Source organism: Mus caroli, unplaced genomic scaffold (assembly GCF_978045245.1).
Source record: "Mus caroli unplaced genomic scaffold, Mus_caroli_1 scaffold_10, whole genome shotgun sequence".
Lineage (NCBI taxonomy): Eukaryota > Metazoa > Chordata > Mammalia > Rodentia > Muridae > Mus > Mus caroli.
The window spans coordinates 56,700,866-56,726,199 of NW_028227265.1; the positions used below are offsets into that span (position 1 = coordinate 56,700,866).

Consider the following 25,334-nt stretch of genomic DNA (forward strand, 5'->3'; position numbering starts at 1 on the left):
AATTCACTTATGGAAGAGTTTGTTGTTGATTATGACTCCGGAGGGGATAAGAGTTCATCATGCCAAGAAGGTATGATTGCAAGCAGCAGGAATGGGATCAGGAGCCAGAAGCTAGGAGATCTCATCGTCAGCCACAAATATGAAGGAGAGAGAGAAGTAAAAGTCTATAAACTCTCAAAACCCACCCTCGGTGATATAGTTTCCTCAGCAAGGCTGTTCCACCTCTCCAAACAGCATTACCAACTGGTGACCGAATTTTCAGATGCCTTGAACCTAGGAGAGGCATTCCTCAATCAAGCCACCATACCTGTATTTGTCCTTGGATTTTGATGCCTGTTATCAAGCCAAAAATGTTGGTGATCCTAACGCAGACTCCTTAAGCCATGACCTCCAAGTACTACTTTGGCTCTGTCCTGTGCTCCTATGTAAGGTGACCAAATTGTTATATAGTGCAAGGATTATAATCCCAGCTTCTCAGCTAAGGGGGGCAAGCCTTTTTCAGCTGTTTGTTCTTCACCAAAACCCCAAAATTAGTGCATGAGACATTGGTTGGATCTTGTACTCTTTAAATTGCATTTATATACTTTCCCAAGGGATTATGCAAGTTTGGGACGTGATCTCCTACATTGACAAATTGAGTAGTAGTATTTTTTCCCTGCTTCTAATTTATATGTTTGTGCTGGGAAAATGATTGAGATAGCAGAGATAGCAGCTCAATAAATTGATCAAATAAATTACACCAAACCCTTGCACCATCATTTCAGAGAGCTGTCATCATACCAAGGAGGTCCTATATCACCCAGCATGGTGTTCCAACAGTACTGTTATGTTTTCTTAGCATGCTGGTGGGTTTTCGTTTGGTTAGAAAGCTCTTTATTTATCAGACTGACAAACAACCTAAGAAGTTTCACTCTAGAATGTTAGCTGTGAAAGCCATCAATAGCTAGGTTTGTGACTGTTAACACATTATTTAAAGGCACTAAGGCTCTTTCTCTTTCTATGGGATAAAGATTAATGATACCTACCACAAAACTTGTAAGAGTAATTCATTAAAAAGAAAGGAATCTTGATGTCAAACAAATGCAGATTCACATACTAGCTCCATGAGGACTTATATTAATCACTGCTCATATGAGAGCCTCAATCCCTAGTCAATAAATTCTAATTTTTTATTATAGGTAATTCTAAGACAATACATTGTATTGAAGTCTTACTAGATCATCTTTTGTTGTTGTTTTGTTGTTTTTTGGGTGTTGGGTTTTTTGTTTTGTTTTGTTTTTTTGGTTTTTTTTTTGAGACAGGTGTCTTAGTCAGGGTTTCTATTGCTGCACAAACATCATGACCAAGAAGCAAGTTGGGGAGGAAAGGGTTTATTCAGCTTACATTTCCACATTGCTGTTCATCACTAAAGGAAGTTGCGACTGGAACTCAAGCAGGTCAGAAAGCAGGAGCTGATGCAGAGGCCATGGAGGCTTTACTGGCTTGCTCAGCCTACTCTCTTATAGAACCAAGACTACTAGCCCAGAGATGGCACCACCCACAAGGGGACTCCCCCCTTGATCACTAATTGAGAAAATGCCTTTAAGCTGGATCTCATGGAGGCATTTCCTCAACTGAAGCTCCTTTCTCTGTGATAACTCCAGCCTGTGACAAGTTGACACAAAACTAGCTAGTACAGACAGGGTTTCTCTGTTTAGCCCTGGCTGTCCTGGAACTCACTTTGCAGACCAGGCTGGCCTCAAACTCAGAGATCTGCCTACCTCTGCCTCTCAAGTGCTGGGATTAAAGGTGTGAGCCACCACTGCCCAGCTTACTAGATCATCTTAATGAAGCCAGATAGGTTTGATAACATTCTGGAAGGCTTAGAAATGCAGTCCTACCTGCATTCCAGATACACATCCCTACGTGATGGACTACAAACCTAACTCATATGTGATGTCATTATATACCAGAGACAAGGGCAACTATATCCCCTCAGATGACACTCTTGGGTTGACATGGTGCTTATTGACATAGGTTGATGTATTTTAGGAGTAGTAAGAATGGACACATTGTGAGAAGTGCCCTTATGGGCTCTCAGCTCATCAAACGAGGATAATTACCCATGCTTTGATGTTAAAACAAAACAAATAAACATTTGCAGCTCAGATTCAAAAAACCAGTAAATCAATATACAGTGAAAAACATCAGATTAAAATATTTAAAGATTAACATGTCCGGCTATAAGGATATGCTTCATGTCCCATGATTTAGGGAATGAATGCATGCATGGGTGGATAGATAGGAGGGTAGATGTGTGGGTGGGTGGGTGGATGGATGGATGGATGGATGGACGGACGGAGACTCTGGTTTTATCAGAAGTAGATGACCTTGGACAAAGTAATCACCTGTTCTGAGAAGCAGTCTAATTGTAAAAATGAAATATGTTAATGCGAGTTAAACACTTAGGTCAGGACTTGATACTTACTTTAAAAGCCCCCACGGGATACAAACTGTTATTATGATGCTCTGCATAATTATTCCTTTTGTTCCATACTCTCCAGCTTTAGATGCCTGACTGCTGCTTCTAAGATATCTATGTACTCTGTGTTTTACAGGGCAACAGGTCCTGGGCTTGGTAGAGAACCAGAGTGACTGGTATCTTGGAAATCTCTGGAAAAACCACCGTCCATGGCCAGCTCTTGGAAGGGGCTATAACACAGGTAAATCATAAGGGCAGTGTCGGGGGTGAGCATAGAGAGTGATTCACAGACTTACTCTTCCTTCCTCAAAGAAAGGAGATGAACAGCAACATGGAATAGGCCGCCTGGTTTTCTGGTTTTTATCAGGGCACAAGATATATATACAGGTAACACCTCCAGTTATTATTTCATGTCCTGCTACAAGTGATGAAGCAGTTAAACTGTGGAAACCTTGGCAGAAGTTGTCTTTCCCAGCCATATTACACAAACAACTTAGATCTACACTCACAAGAGGTATCAGCATTTATCTTGCTGCAGTTTTCCATGTACAGGCTGCAAAAGTAGCAGGCACTCATATTCCCTCTGACCGTTCCTCTCATTAAAAGGTTCATGTATAGCCTACCCAGGAGGTAGCAGGAGAATAGGTAGATGTATTTGGACCTTGGTACTTCCAAGTACGTCATTCCTCAGATATCATATGTCTAAAATCAGGTAATTTATTCTACGTTGTTACTAACACCAGTCCTACATGTTCTTTTTTGTTTCTGTCTCCATTATGGTTAGTCACTTCTAGTGCAGCCATTCTTTATCCAACAGCTGACAATCCTAAGTACCCTAGATGGAACCCATGGCTTCATGGAATGAATAAGTAAGGAAAGTAAAACTCCCCCCTTTTATTTATTTTTCTCTCCCAAGTACAGCTTCTCCCTATCTGTTTCCAAAATGCCCCTGGATCCTTCTCTCTCTTCCATGCTCATTGCCATTGATGTCATCCTTGTTTTTTTTAAAAGACACACTCAATATTTTTAGCTCAGGATTAGAAACTGGGCTACACAATTTCAGGTCCCAAAATGGGCTGGTACCTCTTAAGAACAGAATTGGAGCCAATGTCTGAGAAATGCCCTACCTGAATATGCTGCATAGACAGATCCTAGAGTCTGACCTCAAACTCTACAGACAAAAGAGCCAGAAAATTAACCCTGAGACCTGATGATCTGATTTCCCAGAAGTCAGAATTAAATATGAGGCTGCAATAGTGTCTGGGTTTGGTGGTTGTTTATGGGATGGATCCCCAGGTGGGGCAGTCTCTGAATGGTCATTCCTTCAGTCTCTGCTCTGAACTTTGACTCTGTAACTCCTTCCATGGGTATTTTGTTCCCCCTTCTAAGAAGGATCGAAGTAGCCACACGTTGGTCTTCCTTCTTCTTGAGTTTCTTGTGTTTTGCAAATTGTATCTTGGGTATTCTGAGCTTCTGGGCTAATATTCACTTCTCAGTGAGTACATATCATGTGTGTTCTTTTGTGATTGGTTACCTCACTTATAATGATATCCTCCAGATCCATCCATTTGCCTAAAAATTTCATAAATTTGTTGTTTTAATAGCTGCATAGTACTCCATTGTATAAATGTACCACTCATGTCTCTTGTTGCATATGTAGCAGAGGATGGCCTAGTCAGTCAGGGAGGAGAGGCCCTTGGTCCTATGAAGGCTCTATGCCCCACTATAAGGGAATGCCAGGGCCAGGAAGAGGGAGTGGGTGAGTTGGAGAGCAAGGGGAGTGGGGAAGGAATAGGGAATTTTCAGAGGGGAAACTAGAAAAGGGGATAACATTTGAAATGTAAATAAAGAAAATATCTAATTTTAAAAAAGAGAGATAAAGATGAAAAAATACAAAAATATGAGGCCCCAGAACCCAAAGGAAAAAAGATGTGAGCCAAGCTTCTGGAAGTGCAAGTTCAGAAATGGACCCTATTGACCTGTAGCTACCTTGACTGTTGATATAAACCTGAAATCAATATTGTGGGAGTTAAAGCTGGTAGAAGACGGGGAAAGACCAGTGTCAGTGTCCAGCCAAGGAACCTATGTTGAAGGCCATACTTGAAGAATAGTGAGATTCCATTGCTGACAGTTGCCAGGTCATCAGTCCTGCTGCACCCGTTTATGTTCTATAAGTCTCCTAGGCATAACAGAGGTTGCAGCTGAAGTTATGCTAGTCCACTCTTCACATGCCCAGAGTTTGTACTCTCTTGCTGACCTGGACATTACCCTTTAGTTGCTGGATAGAAGATGAATCTGAGGGCTCTCTCAGGAGGCGAGGAATGGGGAAGTTGAGATAAGGAGGACTAAGACAGCAAGTAGGGAGGCATTTAACTCTAGATTTCCACAGTACAACCAACACTAAGCCCCAATTCTTTTATCCTGAACTATTTTCCCACATGATCCCATTTCCTAGAAGATTCTGGCCTCGGAATCTCATTTTTCCCTATCATTTTGCTAAGTAAATCACAAATGCTGAACAGAAAGAAAGTAGAATAAACAAAATGTGAAAGCAAGAAGACCTTGGCTGGCCCTCAAGGTTCTCAGATATGGAGGTATTATCACCTCTGTGGGCCTGGAGCACGGGTACTGTTCCCTCCTCCAGCTGTCTGCCTTAGTCGTTCTCCAGCCTGACGTAGCCAGACCAGTTCTCTACTGTGAGTTAAGAGTACTAATGCTGCTCTAGTGCATTATCACTCCTTAGTAATATAGTGAACAGCAGGGATGGAATGCTCTTCATTTAGAGGCTAAGACATCAGATGCAGGTATATTCAACACCGAATGAGGGCTGCTTTTCAGTCATGGTTGGCACCTTCTACTGTGTTCTCCCTTGAGGGGGAAAAAAGATGAAATATCTCTTCATATCCTGTTCACATCCTGACCACCTCCAGGAGACCTCAGTAATCACTTTAGTGGTGAGAGTTTCCACTTCTAAATTTAAAGACAAAAACATTCCGACTGTAACAGTACATCCCTGATAGAGAAGCAGTGTTCCTCGTAGTAATACTGAGAAGAAGTGAGATGACGCAGGTGTCATAGAGTTGTATGACATGAGTAACAGCCTGTTCTCTACATCGGAATGAGAGGCATGAGTCCTCATCAAGTCCTTTATTAGCAACATATTACCCACATGCTCTCTTGCAATTACATAGCAGCAGCACTCTCAAACCTGCATTTTATTCTAACAAAATGGCACACTTTGTTTTGTGATGCTGGTTTTTAATCACAGGTACTGTGTGTTGTACAACAGATTCCTAGAATATATTCATCCTCCATAGGAGAAAGTTTGGTCATTGAGAAATGCCTCTCGTTGTCCCCTAACTCCAGCCATAAAGCTCTAAGAAGACGTATGGCTCATCTTCACATCTTTGTTCAGTGGCATCGCATTAGTAGCACAGACTCTGCGGTGGTGTGATTATATTCACACCATGGGAATTAGTAACACCACAAATGAGACTGTGTGAAGTGTGAAATCCCTCTGCCCCTCACACAACTGACAGGATTATATAGTTTCTTGGTTATTCTTGACTTTTGATTTTTCATGTGAGCAATTATCTGCTTCCATCTGTATCTGTATCTTCTTCTGATGTATGCACTATCTAATTAAAAATAAAATACTGGGTATCTTTCTAGATTCATTTAGAACATGAAGAGCTATTTTTATTTCTAATACTGCATTGTTTTTTCATTTGACAGACCATAATGTATTTTTTTCTCACTAAATGGTATAGTTTTTCCTACATTGTCCCCATCCCAATTATAATCCATTATATATAAATTCCCTTATTGGTAATATTTGTTTGGTTGTTGTACTGGCTAGTTTTGTGTCAACTTGACACAACTGGAGTTATCACAGAGAAAGGAGCTTCAGTTGAGGAAATGCCTCCGTGAGATCCAACTGTAAGGCATTTTCTCAATTAGTGATCAAGGGGGAAAGGCTCCTTGTGGGTGGGACCATCTCTGGGCTGGTAGTCTTGGGTTCTATAAGAGAGCAGGCTGAGCAAGCCAGTAAAGAACATCCCTCCATGGCCTCTGCTCAGCTCCTGCTTCCTGATCTGCTTGAGTTCCAATCCTGACTTCCTTTGGTGATGAACAGCAGTAAGAAAGTGTAAGCTGAATAAACCCTTTCCTCCCCAACTTGCTTCTTGGTCATAATGTTTGTGCAGGAATAGAAACCCTGACTAAAACAGTTGTATACCAACATACAAAGAATTCTAAGAGAGGCACTGTTGTATCAAATGTTATTAATATTTTAATTTTATAATACTTCAAAATTAAATGGATATATTGTGGGTAAGCATTCACACATTAGTCTTGACACATTCTTGTTTGCTGTCTATATTAGGTACATTGTTTCTATATTCTAGATGAATCAGTACTTTTGCAGAAAAACTGTTAATAAGGAGCCAGCCTCAGCTTCTTTAGCTCAGAAAGATGGTCTCTGACAGGCCTCTGAAATCATGGGCTATAGACCAGAGGCCAGGTGAAGCATAGCCAGTGCTGGCCATGAATAACCATGTCTGGCTCAGCATTTCTCTTGACCTGAATAACAGTAACAAGAGGGGTGATCTTTCCTGAAAATATTGCTGCCTTATCCTACTGACCCATGCAAATTCAGGTTATCTGCATGATACCAACCTTATCGTCTGAAGAACAGAAGCTGTGACCTGTCACCCAGACACCTATGCAGAGAAGAAGAAAGGATGCAATCCAGAGTTTTCTTCCCTGGAGAAAATTGTCAGCATTCATTCCATGTATGGTTTTCACAGGTCACAGAGATTTATGATAGCATGAGACATTTCATTTCTTTGGGGTCTTTCAAGTTCACAGCACCAATCATTAGACTTGATGCATCCTTCCATGTGCATTTGCTCATTTAATCCCCATTTTACAGAGGAGTTCATGAAGGCTTAGTGAGGTTAATTGGTTTCACAAGTTAACAGAGCTAGTAAATTACAGAGCCCAGGGCTAAAACCTTACTTATAAGCTCTTAGCCTGTCAGCGCATAGCAATGGTTGGTAGAGCAGTTATATAGCTTTGGGAATTTGTCCAGCCCTATTCCTCAATAAACTAGGTTAGGTAGCTATGAACTAATCGCCTTAATAACATTGCACCATCTCCCAGATAGAACAGTACCTGCCCATGTGGCTACATATGAGAATCACCTGGGGAGTCTTAAATCATAGCCTCTAAGTTGTAAACCCCTTAGTAGTTGCTTTTTTTTTTTTTTTTTTTTTGGTTTTTCAAGACAGGGTTTCTCTGTGTAGCCCTGGCTGTCCTGGAACTCACTTTGTAGATCAGGCTGGCCTCGAACTCAGAAATCCACTTGCCTCTGCCTCCCAAGTGCTGGGATTAAAGGCATGCGCCACCACCGCCCTGCCCCTTAGTGGTTTCTAAGACATAGCAGGTGATTGCTGTTTATTAAACACAACTGGACATCCTTTATTCCAGAACTCATTATAAAGTCAGCACCGTTCTTTCCATCTTACACATTTCTTTCTCACCTACACCTTTGTGGTGGTTTGAATGAAAATGCCCCCCCACCCCCATAGACTCAGATATTTGAATACTTGGTCCCCTGGTAGTGGTGCAGTTTGAGCTGGTTTAGGAGGTGTGGCCTTGCTGAAGTAAGTATGTCAATAAGGGACCAGCTATGAGATTTTTTTTTTTAAATGTAAGCCGTCCCCAGTGCATTCCCTCTGCTTTGTGTTAGTGATTCAAGATGTGACCTCCTAGCATACAGTTTCTGCCACCATGCCTAGCTTGCTGCCATGCTTCTCTACCATGACAGACTCTTATCACTCTGGAACCCTAACCCAAACTCCTTCCTTCTATAAGTTTCCTTGCCTTGGCCAATGGTGTTTTATCACAGTGATAAAAGTATCTAATACCACCTTTTTTTTTCTGTCACTGGGTTCTTGGGCCTCATAGCCACTTGACTTTTGTAGACACACATTCAGCAGAGATGAAGTGGTAAATAAGAGTACAGAGTATCCATCACATTGCAAGGGCTTTGGGGACACTTCAGTAGAAAGAGAAGCCTGGCCACAGACTGCTAAGACTATCAAGAAAAACAAGGCAGATACTAAGGGATGGGGAGATGAATGAGATTGGGGTATGCAATATGAAATCCACAAAAAATCAACAAAAAGTTAAAACAACAAATATTTACCACTACTCTCCGAGTCAATTTTTGTCTCTTAGTGAATATCTGACTGTCTGCAATAAGGTGTGAACAAAATTTCTAGTTTTATGTCCTACTAAAACCAAGATGTGTTTTTGCATTTTTAGATTGCTAAGGGGGAAAAGCAAAGAATCTACTTTGTGACACATGGAAGTTACATGAAACTGAAATCTCAGTGTCCATTAATCAGACTCATGACACATTGTTGACTTTGTTTGCCCATGGCTGCTTTGGGGGTTATGATGGCAGAACTTGAGATATGCCACCAGAAATCTTGTGGTTTCTAATGCCAAAAGCATCTACTCTCTAACTCTTTAATAATGAGAGTGTCTACCAACAACAATTTATAGTAGAGCAGAATGTTGTGTGGCAGGGATATGTCAGAACTGAGTTAGGATCCTGTCTGTGCCACTTATTTTCCCCATCTGATAAATGAGAATAATAACCCAGTGATAATATGCTGCTTGGAGGACTAACTAAGATGTTGTAAATGTAACATAAAAGCCACAGATGTAGAACCATTATTGATGCTCAGTAAATATCAGGCACCTCCATCCCATTTATTATATATAGTTTCCTTATGAACAGCAAGGGGCTAATGGTACACATGATTAGAGAGCTACACATACAAGACACCGCAGAAAATAATGAGAATGATGTATTCAATTTGATCTTAAAGCATCTGCTTTCTCACTTACCTCTGTATTACCTTCTGTGTACAGTAGGTCCTGACAAATGGACACCCATCAGTCAATAATTTGAATGAGAGCATGCATTTTCACCTCTAAGCTCCCTAAGAGTTGGTACACCCATCAAATCCTATTCTGTGGACATGGAAAATGCATTGTAGTATAAACTTGGATTTCTTGGCCTATGTGACCTAAAAATGCAGATCATGAGGAATCAAGTAGCACACATTCCTCTCAAGAATCAGAAGTTTCAGGCCTGCAAGACCTTTGTGTAACACAAAAGAGGAAAATGCATAAAACCCTAAGTAAGCCTACAGGCATTTACAGTGGACACTAGCATTTAAAAACCCAGATGTCTTTCAAGTATGTCCTGTTGATCTGATAATAATCAGAAATTGCTCGAAAGCTCTCAGAATGGGGTGAGTAAGAGGAAAATTACAATGTGAAAATGTGCCCTAAGGACAGGATCCAGCAAGTCAGCAGCAGCTGAGTGCTACAGATCTTTGGGGAAGGGGGCACAAGGATGCTTGAAAGAAAGAGAAGCCTATGCATATAGAACCTAGCTATAGGTGCTGGTATGGCTGGATGGCATGATGGGAAGACTATGGGCAAGAAGGTACTTCATGTCAGATGTAAGAGACCACCAGACCAAATGGAAATGTGTCTTCTGGACCCCCTATAGCTTATCCCATGCCCATTTGAATGAAGCTCCTAGTTTTTTGGTCTGATTTCAAAATTTATTTCTTTTTTTTTAATTTTTAATATTTTTATTACATATTTTCCTCAATTACATTTCCAATGCTATCCCAAAATTCCCCCATAGCGCCCCCCACTTCCCTACCCACCCATTCCCATTCTTTTGGCCCTGGCATTCCCCTATATTGGGGCATATAAAGTTTGCAAGTCCAATGGGCCTCTCTTTCCATTGATGGCCGACTAGGCCATCTTTCGATACATATGCAGCTAGAGACAAGAGCTCCGGGGTTCTGGTTAGTACATCATGTTGTTCCAACAATAGGGTTGCAGATCCCTTTAGCTCCTTGGGTACTTTCTCTAGCTTCTCCATTGGGAGCCCTGTGATACATCCAATAGCTGACTGTGAACATCCACTCCTGTGTTTGCTAGGCCCCGGCATCGTCTCACAAGAGACAGCTATATTTGGGTCCTTTCAGCAAAATCTTGCTAGTGTATGCAATGGTGTCAGCGTTTAGAAGCTGATTATGGGATGGATCCCTGGATACGGCAGTCTCTAAATGGTCCATCCTTTCATCACAGCTCCGATCTTTGTCTCTGTAACTCCTTCCCTGGGTGTTTTGTTCCCAATTCTAAGAAGGTGCACAGTGTCCACACTTTGGTCTTCATTCTTCTTGAGTTTCATGCGTTTAGCAAATTGTATCTTATATCTTGGGTATCCTAAGTTTTGGGCTAATATCCACTTATCAGTGAATACATATTATGTGAGTTCTTTTGTGATTGTGTTACTTCACTCAAGATGATGCCCTCCAGGTCCATCCATTTGGCTAGGAATTTCATAAATTCATTCTTTTTAATAGCTGAGTAGTACTCCATTGTGTAAATGTACCATAATTTCTGTATCCATTCCTCTGTTGAGGGACATCTGGGTTCTTTCCAGCTTCTGGCTATTATAAATAGGGCTGCTATGAACATAGTGGAGCATGTGTCCTTTTTACCGGTTGGGACATCTTCTGGATATATGCCCAGGAGAGGTATTGCTGGATCCTCCGGTAGTACTATGTCCAATTTTCTGAGGAACCGCCAGACTGATTTCCAGAGTGGTTGTACCAGCTTGCAATCCCACCAACAATGGAGGAGTGTTCCTCTTTCTCCACATCCTCGCCAGCATCTGCTGTCACCTGAATTTTTGATCTTAGCCATTCTGACTGGTGTGAGGTGGAATCTCAGGGTTGTTTTGATTTGCATTTCCCTGATGATTAAGGATGTTGAACATTTTTTCAGGTGCTTCTCTGCCATTCGGTATTCCTCAGGTGAGAATTCTTTGTTCAGTTCTGAGCCCCATTTTTAATGGGGTTATTTGACTTTCTGGAGTCCACCTTCTTGAGTTCTTTATATATATTGGATATTAGTCCCTTATCTGATTTAGGATAGGTGAAGATCCTTTCCCAATCTGTTGGTGGTTTTTTTTTGTCTTATTGATGGTGTCTTTAGCCTTGCAGAAGCTTTGTAGTTTCATGAGGTCCCACTTGTCAATTCTCGATCTTACAGCACAAGACATTACTGTTCTATTCAGGAATTTTTCCCCTGTGCCCATATCTTCAAGGCTTTTCCCCACTTTCTCCTCTATAAGTTTCAGTGTCTCTGGTTTTATGTGAAGTTCCTTGATCCACTTAGACTTGACCTTAGTACAAGGAGATAGGAATGGATCGATTCGCATTCTTCTACATGTTAACAACCAGTTGTGCCAGCACCATTTGTTGAAAATGCTGTCTTTCTTCCACTGGATGTTTTTAGCTCCCTTGTCGAAGATCAAGTGACCGTAGGTGTGTGGGTTCATTTCTGGGTCTTCAATTCTATTCCATTGGTCTATTTGTCTGTCACTATACCAGTACCATGCAGTTTTTATCAAAATTGCTCTGTAGTAGAGCTTTAGGTCCGGCATGGTGATTCCACCAGAGGTTCTTTTATCCTTGAGAAGAGTTTTTGCTATTGTCTTTTTGGGTGGTAAGACATGCCATTCCTACTGCAGCTAATAACCTGTCCAGCAATTCCTTTGTACTAACTTTACATTAAGTAGAGTGTGTTGTCGTAGCCACTGATGGGTTAACGTTGTCCACCTGTCTTAACATAGGGTAAATATGAAAGTTCATCTTCATTATCAACTTGACAGTATATGGAGTCACCTTAAAGAAAAAAATGCCAGGCAGTGGAGGCACGTGCCTTTAATCCCAGTACTTGGGAGTCAAAGGCAAGCAGATCTCTGAGTTCGAATCCAGCCTGGTCTACAAAGTGAGTTCCAGATCAGCCAGGGCTATACAGAGAAACCCTGTCTCAAAAAAAAAAAAAAATACACACACACACACACACACACACACACACACACACACACACACACACCTCTGAGTGTAAGGATGCTTCCAGAAGGGTGGATTGAGGTGAGAAGATTAATTGTACCTATAGGCAGCACATGTCAAAGGGCTGGGGATACAGACTGAATAAGAAGGAAAAAGCAAACTGAGCATGAACATCATCTTCTCCCTCCCTCCCTCCTTCCCTCTCTCTCTGTTCTCCAAGTTTCAGGAAGGAAAAAAAGACCTTAGCAAAAAGTTTGTCATGGAACCTTTTAATTTTTATAATTGAAAAGTGAGTCCAGGTTAAACTCAGCAGGAAACTTAAATTGAGTCGTTTTTTAATAAACTTACCTTCATTATTGTGTCAGGCTTATAATGAAACACCCAGTGCTTCAAGGCAAAGGGAGAAAAGCCATGATTTGATTGCAAGGGCTACTTGCATAAACATTTCAAGGAAGAGAGCACACATGCTCTCAGAGTTTCCCTCCAGCATCTGTTTAGTGCCCCAGGCACTTTCATTGGTCTGACCAGCAAAGCCACAAGAACCACCAAAGGACTAAGGAACAACTCATTTTCAGGTGTAATAGTGATCTGAGGAATTATAGATGGAAGAAACAACAACTATCAAATTCCTGGTAAACACCTTTGCAACTCACTGTACATATGTTATGTCAAGTATTTTTTGTTTATCACCCTGTCTTCTCAACTTGTTTAACTGTGTTCCCCAACCTGACATTCTACACTGACCTAAAGAAAATGATTTTTCCAAAGCCTACTTTGAACTTGTCTTCTCTGTTGGAGTTATGCAACTACTTGGGAATCTCTATTTCTTCTGAATCAAGGAAGCATGTGGACTTAATTAACCAAGCCAGTCCTAGGATGATTCTTTCATTTAGCTTAATCATGAAACTAGACTACAGAAAGAAACTGAGAAGGGAGAGAGGGGAGACCTTCCTCTTAACAAAGGTTTTCTTCATGCAGACCTATGATATTATTTGGCCTGGTATAATGGTTGGTTTTGGTTATCAATGTGAGTACTGGGCATTAGTGGGGCATGCCTTTGGATGTGGGTATGGAGGCGTTTCTGGGGAAAATTAGCTGAGAAGGGGACCAGAATAGGGCAGCATCATCCAGTGGGCTGGAGTTACAATCTGAATAAGAAGTGGGGAAGGTGAATGCCAGCTGGACATCAGCATTCTCATTTTTCTGCTTCCTTATCTTCTGTGATATGAGCAAGTAGCCTCATACCCCTATTGCTATGGAACCAAAAACTTTCCCCACCATTAGGAACCAACCATTGTGGAGCATTGGGCTATACACAGACAGTCTGGTTTCCAGTCGAGCTGAGGTTTGAACCCCAGGACCCGGTTGTGATAATTCACCTACATGGGACAGAAGGAGTTCTCTCATGTCTCCTGGAACTCTGGCTCCTGTGAAAGTTACTGCCCCCCACAGCTCCCACAGGAGAAGCATGGCTTTTAGTCAAGTAGGTAATGTCCCAAGCTTCTGACCTTCAGGCTAAACTCCTCCCCAGTTACCTAGCAACAAAAAAGATAGCAGCATACTTTAAGAGGGGCTGTTTGGCCCCTCCTTGCTCTCTCACTCTCATTCAGTGTTCCTCTGTTGAAAATCTTTTATTTTTCAAATAACCCCACTAAAAATGGGGTACAGAGCTAAACAAAGAATTCTCAACTAAGGAATACAGAAGGGCTGAGAAGCACTTGAATAAATGTTCAACATCCTTAATCATCAGGGAAATGCAAATCAAAACAACCCTGAGATTCCACCTCATACCAGTCAGAATGGCTAAGATCAAAAATTCAGGTAACAGCAGATGCTGGCAAGGATGTGGAAAAAGACGAAAACTCCTCCACTGCTGGTGAGAGTGCAAGCTGGTACAATCACTCTGGAAATCAGTCTGGCGGTTCCTCAGAAAATTGGACATAGTACTACCGGAAAATCCAGCAATACCTCTCCTGGGCATATACCTAGAAGATGTTCCAATTGGTAAAAAAGACACATGCTCCACTATGTTCATAGCAGCCTTATTTTAATAGCCAAAGCTGGAAAGAATCCAGATGTCCCTCTACAGAGGAATGGATACAGAAAATGTGGTACATTTACACAATGGAATACTACTCAGCTATTAAAAACAATGAATTTATGAAATTCTTGGGCAAATGGATGTATCTAGAGGATATCATCCTGAGTGAGGTAACCCAATCACAAAAGAACTCACTTGATATGCACCTACTGATAAGTGGATATTAGCCCAGAAACTTAGAATACCCAAGATACAATTTGCAAAACACAAGAAAATCAAGAAGAAGGAATACCAATGTGTGGATACTTCATTCCTCCTTAGAATAGGGAACAAAATACCCATAGAAGGAATTATAGAGACAAAGTTTGGAGCTAAGATGAAAGGATGGACCATCCAGAGACTACCCCACCCGGGGATCCATCTCATAATCAGCCACCAAACACAGACACTATTGCATATGCCAGTAAGGTTTTGCTGGAAGGACCCTGATATAGCTGTCTCATGTGAGGCTCTGCCAGTGCCTGGCAAATACAGAAGTGGATGCTCACAGTCATCTATAGGATGGAACACAAGGCCCTCAATGGAGGAGCTAGAGAAAGTACCCAAGTAGCTGAAGGGGTCTGCAGCCCTATTGGTGGAACAACAATATGAACTGACCAGTACCTCCAGAGCTCGTGTCTCTAGCTGCATATGTAGCAGAAGATGGCCTAGTCGGCCATCATTGGGAAGAGAGGCCCCTTGGTACTGAAAACTTTATATGCCCCAGAACAGGGGAGATACCAGGCCCAAGAAGTGGGAGTGGGTGGGTAGGGGAGCAGGGTGGGGGGATAGTATAGGGAACTTTCAGGATAGCATTTGAAATGTAAATGAAGAAAATATCTAATAAAAAAATTTTTAAAAAGAAAATGTTTTATTTAGATCTGTACCCCATTTAGATCTGTACCCCATTTTTAATAGGGTTATTTGGTTCTCTGGAACTCAACTTCTTGAGTTCTTTATATATATATTGGGTATTAGCCTCCTATCGGATTTAGGTTGGTAAAGATCTTTTCCCAATCTGTTGGTTGATGTTTTGTCTTATTGACAGTGTCCTTTGCCTTACAGAAGCTTTGCAATTTTATGAGGTCCCATTTGTAGATTCTTGATCTTACAGCACAAGCCATTGGTGTTCTGTTCAGGAATTTTTCCCCTGTGCCCATATCTTCGAGGCTCTTCCCCACTTTCTCCTCTATTAGATTCAGTGTCTCTGGTTTTATGTGGAGTTCCTTGATCCACTTAGACTTGAGCCTTATACAACGAGATAAGAATGGATGAATTTTCATTCTTCTACTTGCTAACCGCCAGTTGAGCCAATACCATTTGTTGAAAATGCTATCATTTTCCCACTAGATGGTTTTAGCTCCTTTGTCAAAGATCAAGTGACCATAGGTGTGTGAGTTCATTTCTGGGTCTTCAATTCTATTCCATTGATCTACCTGTCTGTCACTATACCAGTACCATGCAGTTTTTATCACAATTGCTCTGTAGTACAGCTTGAGGTCAGGCATGGTGATTCCACAGAGGTTCTTTTATTGTTGAGAATAGTTTTTGCTATCCTAGGTATTTTATTTCTCCAGATGAATTTGCAAATTGCCCTTTCTATCCCATTGAAGATTTGAGTTGAAATTTTGATAAGGATTGCATTGAATCTGTAGATTGCTTTCGGCAAAATAGCCATTTTGACTATATTAGTCTAACCCCAAGAATTCCACCAAAGAACTCCTAAACTCGATAAACAACTTCACTGAAGTAGCTGGATATAAAATTAATTCAAACATCATTGGCCTTTCTCTACACAAAGGATAAACAGGCTGAGAAAGAAATCAAGAAACAACACCCTTCACAATAGTCACAAATAATATAAAATACCTTGATGTGACTCTAACTAAGGAACTGAAAGATCTGTATGATAATAACTTCAAGTCTTTGAAGAAAGAAATCGAAGAGGATCTCAGAAGATGGAAAGATCTCCCATGCTCATGGAATGGCAGTTAATAGTTTCTTATAAACATGAAGGCCTTGGCATTTGTGCTAAAGGCTAAACATGAGCACTTCACTCCTATTGATTGACACAGCCTATTGACTGTTGTTGAGTCATTGAAGGATGTGCTGAAGTCAAGGACACTAAGGAAAGGGTGTGTGGCTAGTGAGTAACTATCAAATAATAGATGAAGATGTAATCAGAAGGGGCTGGAATGATGGATCAGAGGTTAAGAGCACTTGTTGCTCTTGGATAGGACTTCATTTTCATTCCCAGCTCCCAGACAGCGGCTCAGGACCTTCTGTAATTCAAACTCCAGGGGATCAGGCACCCTCTTCTGTTCTCTGTGGGTACCAAATGCACATGCACATACATGGAGGCAAACATTGAAACATATTTTTAAAAAAACTTTTATTGGTTCTTTGTGAATTTTACATTGTGCACCCCAACCCCACTCGCCTTTTTATCTGATACCTGCCCTCAGCTCTTACAACCTACCTACCCAAAGGGGAAAAAAATCTCACTGTGGTTGTTGTAGTGTCTCAGTAGTATGTATTATGGTATACCCTTTTGTCCACACTTCTTTGCTTGCAAATGTTCATTTAGTGAGTCATTCATCTGGTATGAGGCCTCTAGCTTCTGCTACATTATCAATACTGGAACCTCACTGGGACTCCTCTTGGATATCTTGTCCATACTCTGTGTCATGGAGATCCTGCAGCTTTGGATTTGTAGGACCATACCCTTCACATGCTCTATTAATTCTTCAATGAGGTAGATAACTCAAAGCCCTGATTCTGGTCCTGGAAGGTATTTGAGCTGTCCAGCCTACCAGCTCTCCCACACCCACGCCACTATGGTGAGCTCTCCAGCACTGCCCTGCCTAGCAGCACATCCAGTGCTGCAGCTGCAAATGGGAGAGTCAGCCCTCCAACTCTAATGCCCTCAGGGCAGACTGACCTGTGCCTACACCATCAGGGCCAGATCTACTGTACCGCCCAGGTGAGGTGCAGGGCCAATCTACTGTTCTCATGACTTCAGGGCCAGCTCCCCAGTTCACCACAGGTGACTAGAGGTAAAGGTAGAGGAGAGCTTCTCTTCCTTGTCCATGTCAGTGCAAAGCAGACAAGTGGCAGGGCCAGTCCTCCCATACTCACACCTTCAGGGCCAGCTCAGCTGCAACTCCCACAACCAGGGCCAGCTCTACTGTGTGCTACCTGGGAGAGATGAGAGACCCACTCTCCTGGGTATCACTGAGGTGAGGGACAGGGACAGCAATCCCACAATACCCAGATGAGGGATGGAACCAGTTTTACATAGCCTTCAGACATCAACATGGCCCCATGCAGCAGCCCAAGGCAGGGGCATCTGCCTGTCCTTTGATGGTAACATACCCACCCTGCTGCAGGGCCATGGACTCATGGCCCTCAGTGGCAGTACAGCCCAAGACCCCACCCACCATGACCTTAGGTGGCTTCACCAGCTACTTATATCAGTCTGTTCTTCACTACTCTCCAGTCCCCAGTTCCACCTCTCTTCATTGTGTACATATCCTTCTGCTTCTCTTTCTCTTCCATGTCTTCACCACTTACTTGATCATCAAGGCCCTTGGGTATCTGGAGTTGTCTCAGGAGTACTGTGCCCCACCTAGGCAGTGTGGCTTCAAGCAGGGTTCGTCTCAAGCAGGTCTACCTGCCTAGGACTGTGCTTTGCTGGACTGGTAGTCGACTCAAGCTTCTTTTCCACTCAGACCCATGACACCAGACTAGTGGTTGTCTCCGGTTTGTCTTGGGCTCTCTTTCCACCTGGGCCATGTGACCTGAACTAGGGTTATCTGAGGGCGATCTGACTGCCCAGGCCTTGGCACCAGGTTAGTATTCACCTCAGGCTACCTCCTCACTTGGGCCACATGGCACCAGTCAGGGGCTCATTTTTTTTTTTAAGTAACTAAAACTAAAATATATTATCAGAGTAAAATTGTAGAAAAGCTGTTTTATTTTTTGCCAAGCCCAATGTGACCATGGTGTGAACAGAGTGGTGGGGTTCCTGCCCCTAAGACAGCACCACTGGTGTGAACCTCCACAAGTATAGATGGCTGCTGTTGGCATAAGGCTGTGTGTGTGTGTGCGTGTGCGTGTCTGTGTCTGTGTATGTGCAATAATGTTCATACTTTCAAATTCAAGGTATGTCCTCCCTGTAAACATTAATGCTCCATGATAATTAGGTCAGTATCTGACAGAGCCTGGTGTTGAGCCCAAGATTCTTCATCTCCAAACTCTGCACCCTGAATGGTGAAGGCTCACTGCCTGAGATTTGGGAGGGAAAACTCATCACTGAAGGTAGTTAGATCTTATCTCAGTACAGCAAGCTGTCCCCAAGTGGCTAGTGTTTCTAGTTCCATTTCCCTGTTCTTGTTCTTCTGTCCTATACGTTTCCCAGGAGTCATACTACTGCTTCTAGACAAGCTTCGGAAGATGAAATGGGAGCAGATGTGGAGACTGACAGCAGAGAGGGAACTCATGGGCATGTTGTCTACATCTTTGGCTGACCAGGTGAGTGACCAGTGACAAGGACTCTTAGATCTGAGTGCTCTCCAATTAATACAAGCTGTGTTAGGACAGTAAACACTGAGAAAAGGGTTTTTATTACAGTTTAGTTTAGCTCCTTGCTTTTTCTGAAACAAGTTCTCAGTATATACACCAGACTGCCTTGAAGTAGCTAGCAATTAACTTGCCTCAGTTTCCCAGATTCTGAGATTTAAGGTAGGTGCCACCATGCCTGGATTAAGAGGTTCATTTTGGGTCACAGTTTAGTAGGCTTTAACCCATAGTTGGTTGACCACATTGTTCTTTGTCTAATAGCAAAACACTACAGAGCACATGGAGGGTCATGTCTGTTCACCCCATGATAACAACACCAAAGAAGATACTGCAGCTCCACAATTCCCCTCACATGTATTCTCCCAGTGACTTTAAAACTTTCCACTAAATTCTACCTATCAAAAGTTTAAATATCTCTAGTGGGGAAGCCAGGGAACACTTGTGATCAGTAGTTTAGCATATGGACCTTTGGAAGAATATTCCAGACCCCAATTACAGCAGATCCGGTGCTATTTTTAAAAGAATCCTGTTAGTAATTGGACAGGTCTCAATTCATTGGATCACTCATGTACTCAACCAAGACAGTCACTGAGCATTGTATACTATGACATGTAGAAAGACAGCAGAGGTAAACAAAGAACCTAATTATTTTCTTTATTTACTTTTTCTATATGGATATTTGCCTGCATGTATGTTTCTGAATCTTATGTGTGTGTGATGCCTATGGAGGCCAGAAGAGGGGATCTGAAACAGAAGTTTATGCTTCTGAGCCTCCGTATGGGTGCTGGGAATCAAACTCAGCTTCTCTGGAAGAACAGTCAATGTTCAAGAACACTAAGCCAGGTCTCCAGCAATAGGACCCAGGTTCTTTACCTCAGAAAGTTTTTTGTTTATGGAATATGACTCGCAAGTGGATGACAGTCTGCTATGTTAAAAGCCATCAGTACCATCTCTACCACCAGTGTAGAATATACCTGTTCCCTAAGGTCCCAAAATACCACGGTATATTTCCCCAAATATTTCATATATATCTGAAAAGCAGCATATAATGTATAAATCATTACTGTGGTCCTTATCCTGGTCACCCTGAACTCAAGGGAATTGCACTAAAGCAAGAAAGACCAACTTTAACCAGACAGTCTGAAAAGGCCTTTGAACTCCAACAAATTGTTAACTAATATTCATTAAATCATATTTCTCATTTTGATTGGGAAAGGCATGGGACCTATTTGACCTCAGAACTCAGGATCACTCCCTGTTGACCATGTTGAGGTGTGATGTAGATGCTTTTTCTGGACTTTACTTATTTCTTTCTTTCCTATTCATACTGAGATCATGCCACATTTTTGTTCATGATTCATTTGTCAAATTTCAACAAAGTTTTCAGATACAGAGGAAACAGGAAAGTCTTAAGGATTACATCACTTTTTTCCCATCATTATTATTCAGTATTTCCCAAGTAACCAAAACTGATCTCCCTTCCTAAACAATGAGATACAACATAAGGAATAAGTGAAGAAGATAATAACTCAGGTGCTAAGACCTGAGGGGATAGTTGTGTGCTATCTTCATATTTCAAGTCAGGTAACAATGACCTGAGTGTATTCCCTGTTGCTGGGAACTGTATGTCTGTGTCCAGTGAGGATAGTTTGTTCTACCATCTTATGCCATGAAGGCCTGTAATTCACCTCCCTGTACCACCTGTCAAATAGTTGCCTAATAAGTGAGGCTTCATGTTGGGTTTGGAAAGGGAGCTCAAACCCTTCTTTATACACATACACACACACACACACACACACACACACACACACACAAGTGTAGGAGGGATCTTCCTGGACAAGAGGAGTTTGAAATATGAAGCTGTACTCTGGATGCTGTGGCCTGTAGAAATCCAAGGAACATCCATCACTAGGCTAACCAAAAGCCCCAAGAAAGAGCTGCTGGGAGTCAGTATATGTAATTTGTCTCAACTCTCTAGATGATGTGAGTCACTTGTCAGCCCATTGGTTCCCTTCCAGAAGTCTCAGGATAGCCTAGGGCTCCAAGCTAGGATGGGGAAAGGGGAGAAAAAGAGACTTCATTCATTTTATGATAGTCAGCATGGGAAAGTCATTCCCTATCTGCTCTGTGTGAACTCCCTGGATGATGACCACCTAAGACTCATAAGTCACCTAGTCACCTAGGTTGGCCTGTGACATTCCCCTGTTCCTTTCCAAATGCCACCCCTTAGTTTCTGTAGAAAACGGGCAGGATACTCAAAACATGTCTTCCTCTAAACTGAACTAGCTATTAGCTTCACTGTATCTTTGGCTTTTATTCCACAGGATATTTTCAATGCTGTTATCAAACAAAACCCCTTTCTGGTGTATCAGCTTCCCTGCTTCTGGAATGTGCAGCTGTCAGACCACACCCGCTCTGAGCAGTGCTACAGAGATGTGTCTGATTTAAAGGTGGGTGAAGAAGTGTCATGGCAGGGTGTTGGTCCCATCTTCAACATAGTACTGGTTGGGCATAGGGAAGCTGGGTGTGGTAATTGGCAGGAAACAGTTGTCCTTGAGCCTGTGGAAAGTGTGGTGGAAGATGTAAGGTCCCAGGAGAACAGAAAGAACATGACTTTTATCTCTATTGGCTATTTTTTTTTCATACTCTTCTTTGACTTTCTGGAAATCACAAAGCTGCCAGAGTAAAGAACCAGCTTGTGTGGATTTTCCTGTTTCCATCTGATGCCAGTTCAAATTCATGTCAAATTCCCAAATCCATTGATTTAATTCAAGCAAAAATATTTGTGGAGAAGCCCACTCCATGCCAGGCACTACCGAAGTGATGTGAATAACTTCTTACTTTCAAGTCACACTGTAGAAGAGCAGAGAAACCTGGATGGGAATGGGTATAAATAAACACTGCAGAAGCCGTGACAGGTGTAGGAGGGTCAGAGTGAAGAAAGCAAGCACATGTCTCACTTTTTCTTGTAGATGGGACAGTGGCAGAAAAGCTTTCATTGTGACCTTCTGAGTATGAACTATTGAAGAAGGCCTCACTTTAAGAAAACTACATGGCAGGGTATATGAGCTAGCTGTACATAATGTGATGTAACATTCTTCTGATCATGCTTGAAATGAGCAACTACATATATAGTCAATGAGTCTCTATATTGGATGGGAGCTCATTCATTTTCCCTGACCAAGTACAATGATTGGCCTCAGTGCAGGATGAGGTCTAGGACATTTCAGATGTTCTCCAGTCCCTTGTATGATGTCATCAAGTAAAACTGATATATTCTTAGAACAAGGCACATTTGGAAAGAGAAGTCCTAGTGCTTCTATGCAGGAAACCATGTCTTGGTACTGTTTATGACCCTCCACCCAACATAGCCAAAAGAAAAAAGTATCTCAAACCTTGCCTTTCTCCATCACTTTTTATCTTATTTCTTAAGGTAGAATACAAATTGAACATGTAGCTTGCTGATTGGCTGGACAGAATGACCAATGAATTTTCAGAGATCTCTACTACTCATGTTTTTGTTTGTTTGCTTCACATACATACATATATCCACACATGCATATCTCACACACACACACACAATAACCAAGTAACTTGAATTTGTTAAGGTCAGGCCCTCAATAATATCTACTTGCCTGTAATCTTAAATCTAAATGAAGAATTCTGGGTAATTTTAGCAATGAAATCGTTTTCCAGATTCAAGAGTAAATTATATGAAGCATATATTCTTTAAAAAAGATAGACCTCACTAATGAAAACTGAAAGTTCCCCGAAACGGGAGAGACCCTCACTCAAGCTCCAGGATCATGCAACGCCCAAGAACTCACAAGAGACCCATCTTGATGCAAACAGCAAGAGGTTTAATCGGGAAAGGCCAATGCACTGGGGACGACTCCCACACAGGGGTAGAGGAGTCGACCCTGAGCTCAAAGGGTAAGGGGTTTATAAAGGCAGAAACCACAAACACCTGGCATGGGGCTATAGCATTTGGCAAGCATAACGGGTTCAAGAAATGGTTGAAGTATTCTGTACAAACATTTCCTAAAACAGTGGAGCAAGTTAAACTTCTACTTTGTGGTTAGTACATCCTGGAACAATGGGGCGAATTAAACTTTTACTCCCTGCCATTAGTGAGGTCTATTTTGAACACAAGTCTAGTGGCTTACATAATTTTTCACTCTTCTCTCTCAGGATCTTTCAAAAACATGAAAGATTGACAGCAACATTAAGCAAAAATAATATCAAAAAAGTACTCAATGAAAGCTATATTAATTGTACTGATATCAGATAGGACATTAGTAGGAGAGAGATGGGTCCAAATAAAAATCAAACTTACCAGTTAGGTATAAGCATCTCAAATCTGGATATACCTTGTGCTATGTCATATATATTTCAAAGTATATAAAAGTATAAAGTAAGTATACCTACAGTTGCACATATATTTTAATTTTTATTTCTATCTATGTATAATCAAGCATTATAACTTCAGAGAAAGAAAAGCATAAACCTCTTATCATAGTGGAATGTTTTACCATCCTTTTCAAATATGAAAAGATGTCAAGAGATAATAAAAATATAGAACACTTGAGTAACCGCTAACATACTTGATTTATAGGGTAAATAAAGAAGCTTATGTGGGCAGTTAGAATATACATCCTTATCAAGATATCAGCTTCATATTCAACATTAACTATAAGGTAACCATGTACCAGACCATAGAGAAATGCTCAGAACAGTTTAAAGAATCAAATTATACCATAATGCAGCAAGCACAGTTATCTCAATTTGAAGCCTATTACAATATGATGAAAATCATCTAATTGATTCAAATTGAGAATACACTTCAACATTCCTTGTGGTTCTAAATGGTAATTGTAATTGAAACTGAGAGCTACTTACAGACTAAATGAAATTGAAAGCAATCTATGTCCAAAAATATGAGAGTAAATAAGCATGTGGAAAAATGCATAAGCTTCAGTGTTTGTATTAAAATAAAGAAAGGCTTCAAATTAATATGCCATACTTACTGCCTGGGATGATACACAGTGAATATGAGGATAAATTTAAAGAAAATAAAAGGACATAAAGAACAGCAGAAATTTATTAGCAAATTGTGCAATAAAGTCCGAAGATCTTGGTTTTGAAAGCACCAAAGCACAAAAGTCAGACTACTCCTCAGACAAAAAGAAGGAAACTTAACAAGCAGTGGATAGCCAGCATGAACTCGCTTATTGATTCAGAAGGTTTTAGCAAGTTATTTGTTCTGAGACCTAAGTATACAGCAAAGAGTAAATTTATCATTCTCTCACTCATGGAACTTTTAATGTGGTGATGGTGGGTATGTGAAGGGGTCTGTAGCCCTATAGGAGGAACAACAATATGAACTAACAAGTACCCCTAGAGCTCCTTGGGACTAAACCACCAATCAAAGAAAACACATGGTGAAACTCGTGTCTCTAGCTGCATATGTAGCAGAGGATGGCCTAGGTAGTCATCAGTGGGAGGAGAGGCCCTTGGTCTTGCAAAGGTTCTGTGCCCCAGTATAGGGGAATGCCAGGGCCAGAAAGTGGGAGTGGGTGGGTTGGGGAGCAGGGGGAGGGGTGAGGGTTTAGGGGATTTTCAGAGAGGAAACTAGGAAAGGGGATAACATTTGAAATGTAAATGAAGAAAATATGTAATAAAAAATAAATAAAAATATGTACACATGTGGTGTGTGTGTGTGTGTGTGTGTGTACAATTATGTCCATATGTGTTTAGGCACATGTACATACACATGCATGCAGAGGCCAGAGGTTTTCATTTAGTATCTTCTTTGATTGTTCTTTATCTTATATATTGAGACTGGATTTCTCACTTGAACCAATAGCTTACCAATATGTCTAGTCAACGTGATATGAGGATTCTTTTCTCTTGTCTCCTAAGCTCTGGGATTAAACACTCACCTGACAACTATATGTATGCTAGGGATCCAACTCCAGGTCCTATACTTACACTGCAAGCGCTTACAGCCCACTAAGCTTTCCTAAAAGGACACAGAATCCCCAAGTAGAAATAAACTCTAGCAGTTGTAGTTATAAATTTTAAATAAACTTTCCCAACAATTAGGAAAATTCGGATCACTTTTTAACTAATTCTGAAAAGTCAAGTTATCCGTGATCACCAAAATAGAGTTCTATGACATAAAAATTACAAGCTAGTTTCATTTGTGAACATAGATGTAAAAACTTAGGCAAATTACTAGCTAACAAAA

The 25,334-nt window shown here is 41.3% G+C and overlaps 1 protein-coding gene across 4 annotated transcripts in view; it reads left to right on the forward strand.

Annotated features, from left to right (window-relative positions):
* The window catches only part of Large1 (LARGE xylosyl- and glucuronyltransferase 1), a 458,660-nt gene that overhangs the window by 387,751 nt on the left and 45,575 nt on the right, over positions 1–25,334 (forward strand). For all 4 annotated transcript variants that reach the window (XM_029480702.2, XM_021170066.3, XM_029480704.2 and 1 more), the window contains 3 exons: positions 2,598–2,702; positions 18,924–19,036; positions 21,409–21,534. In XM_029480702.2, the coding sequence (XP_029336562.1) occupies positions 2,598–2,702; positions 18,924–19,036; positions 21,409–21,534 (344 nt within the window). The remainder of the gene's footprint in view (positions 1–2,597; positions 2,703–18,923; positions 19,037–21,408; positions 21,535–25,334) is intronic.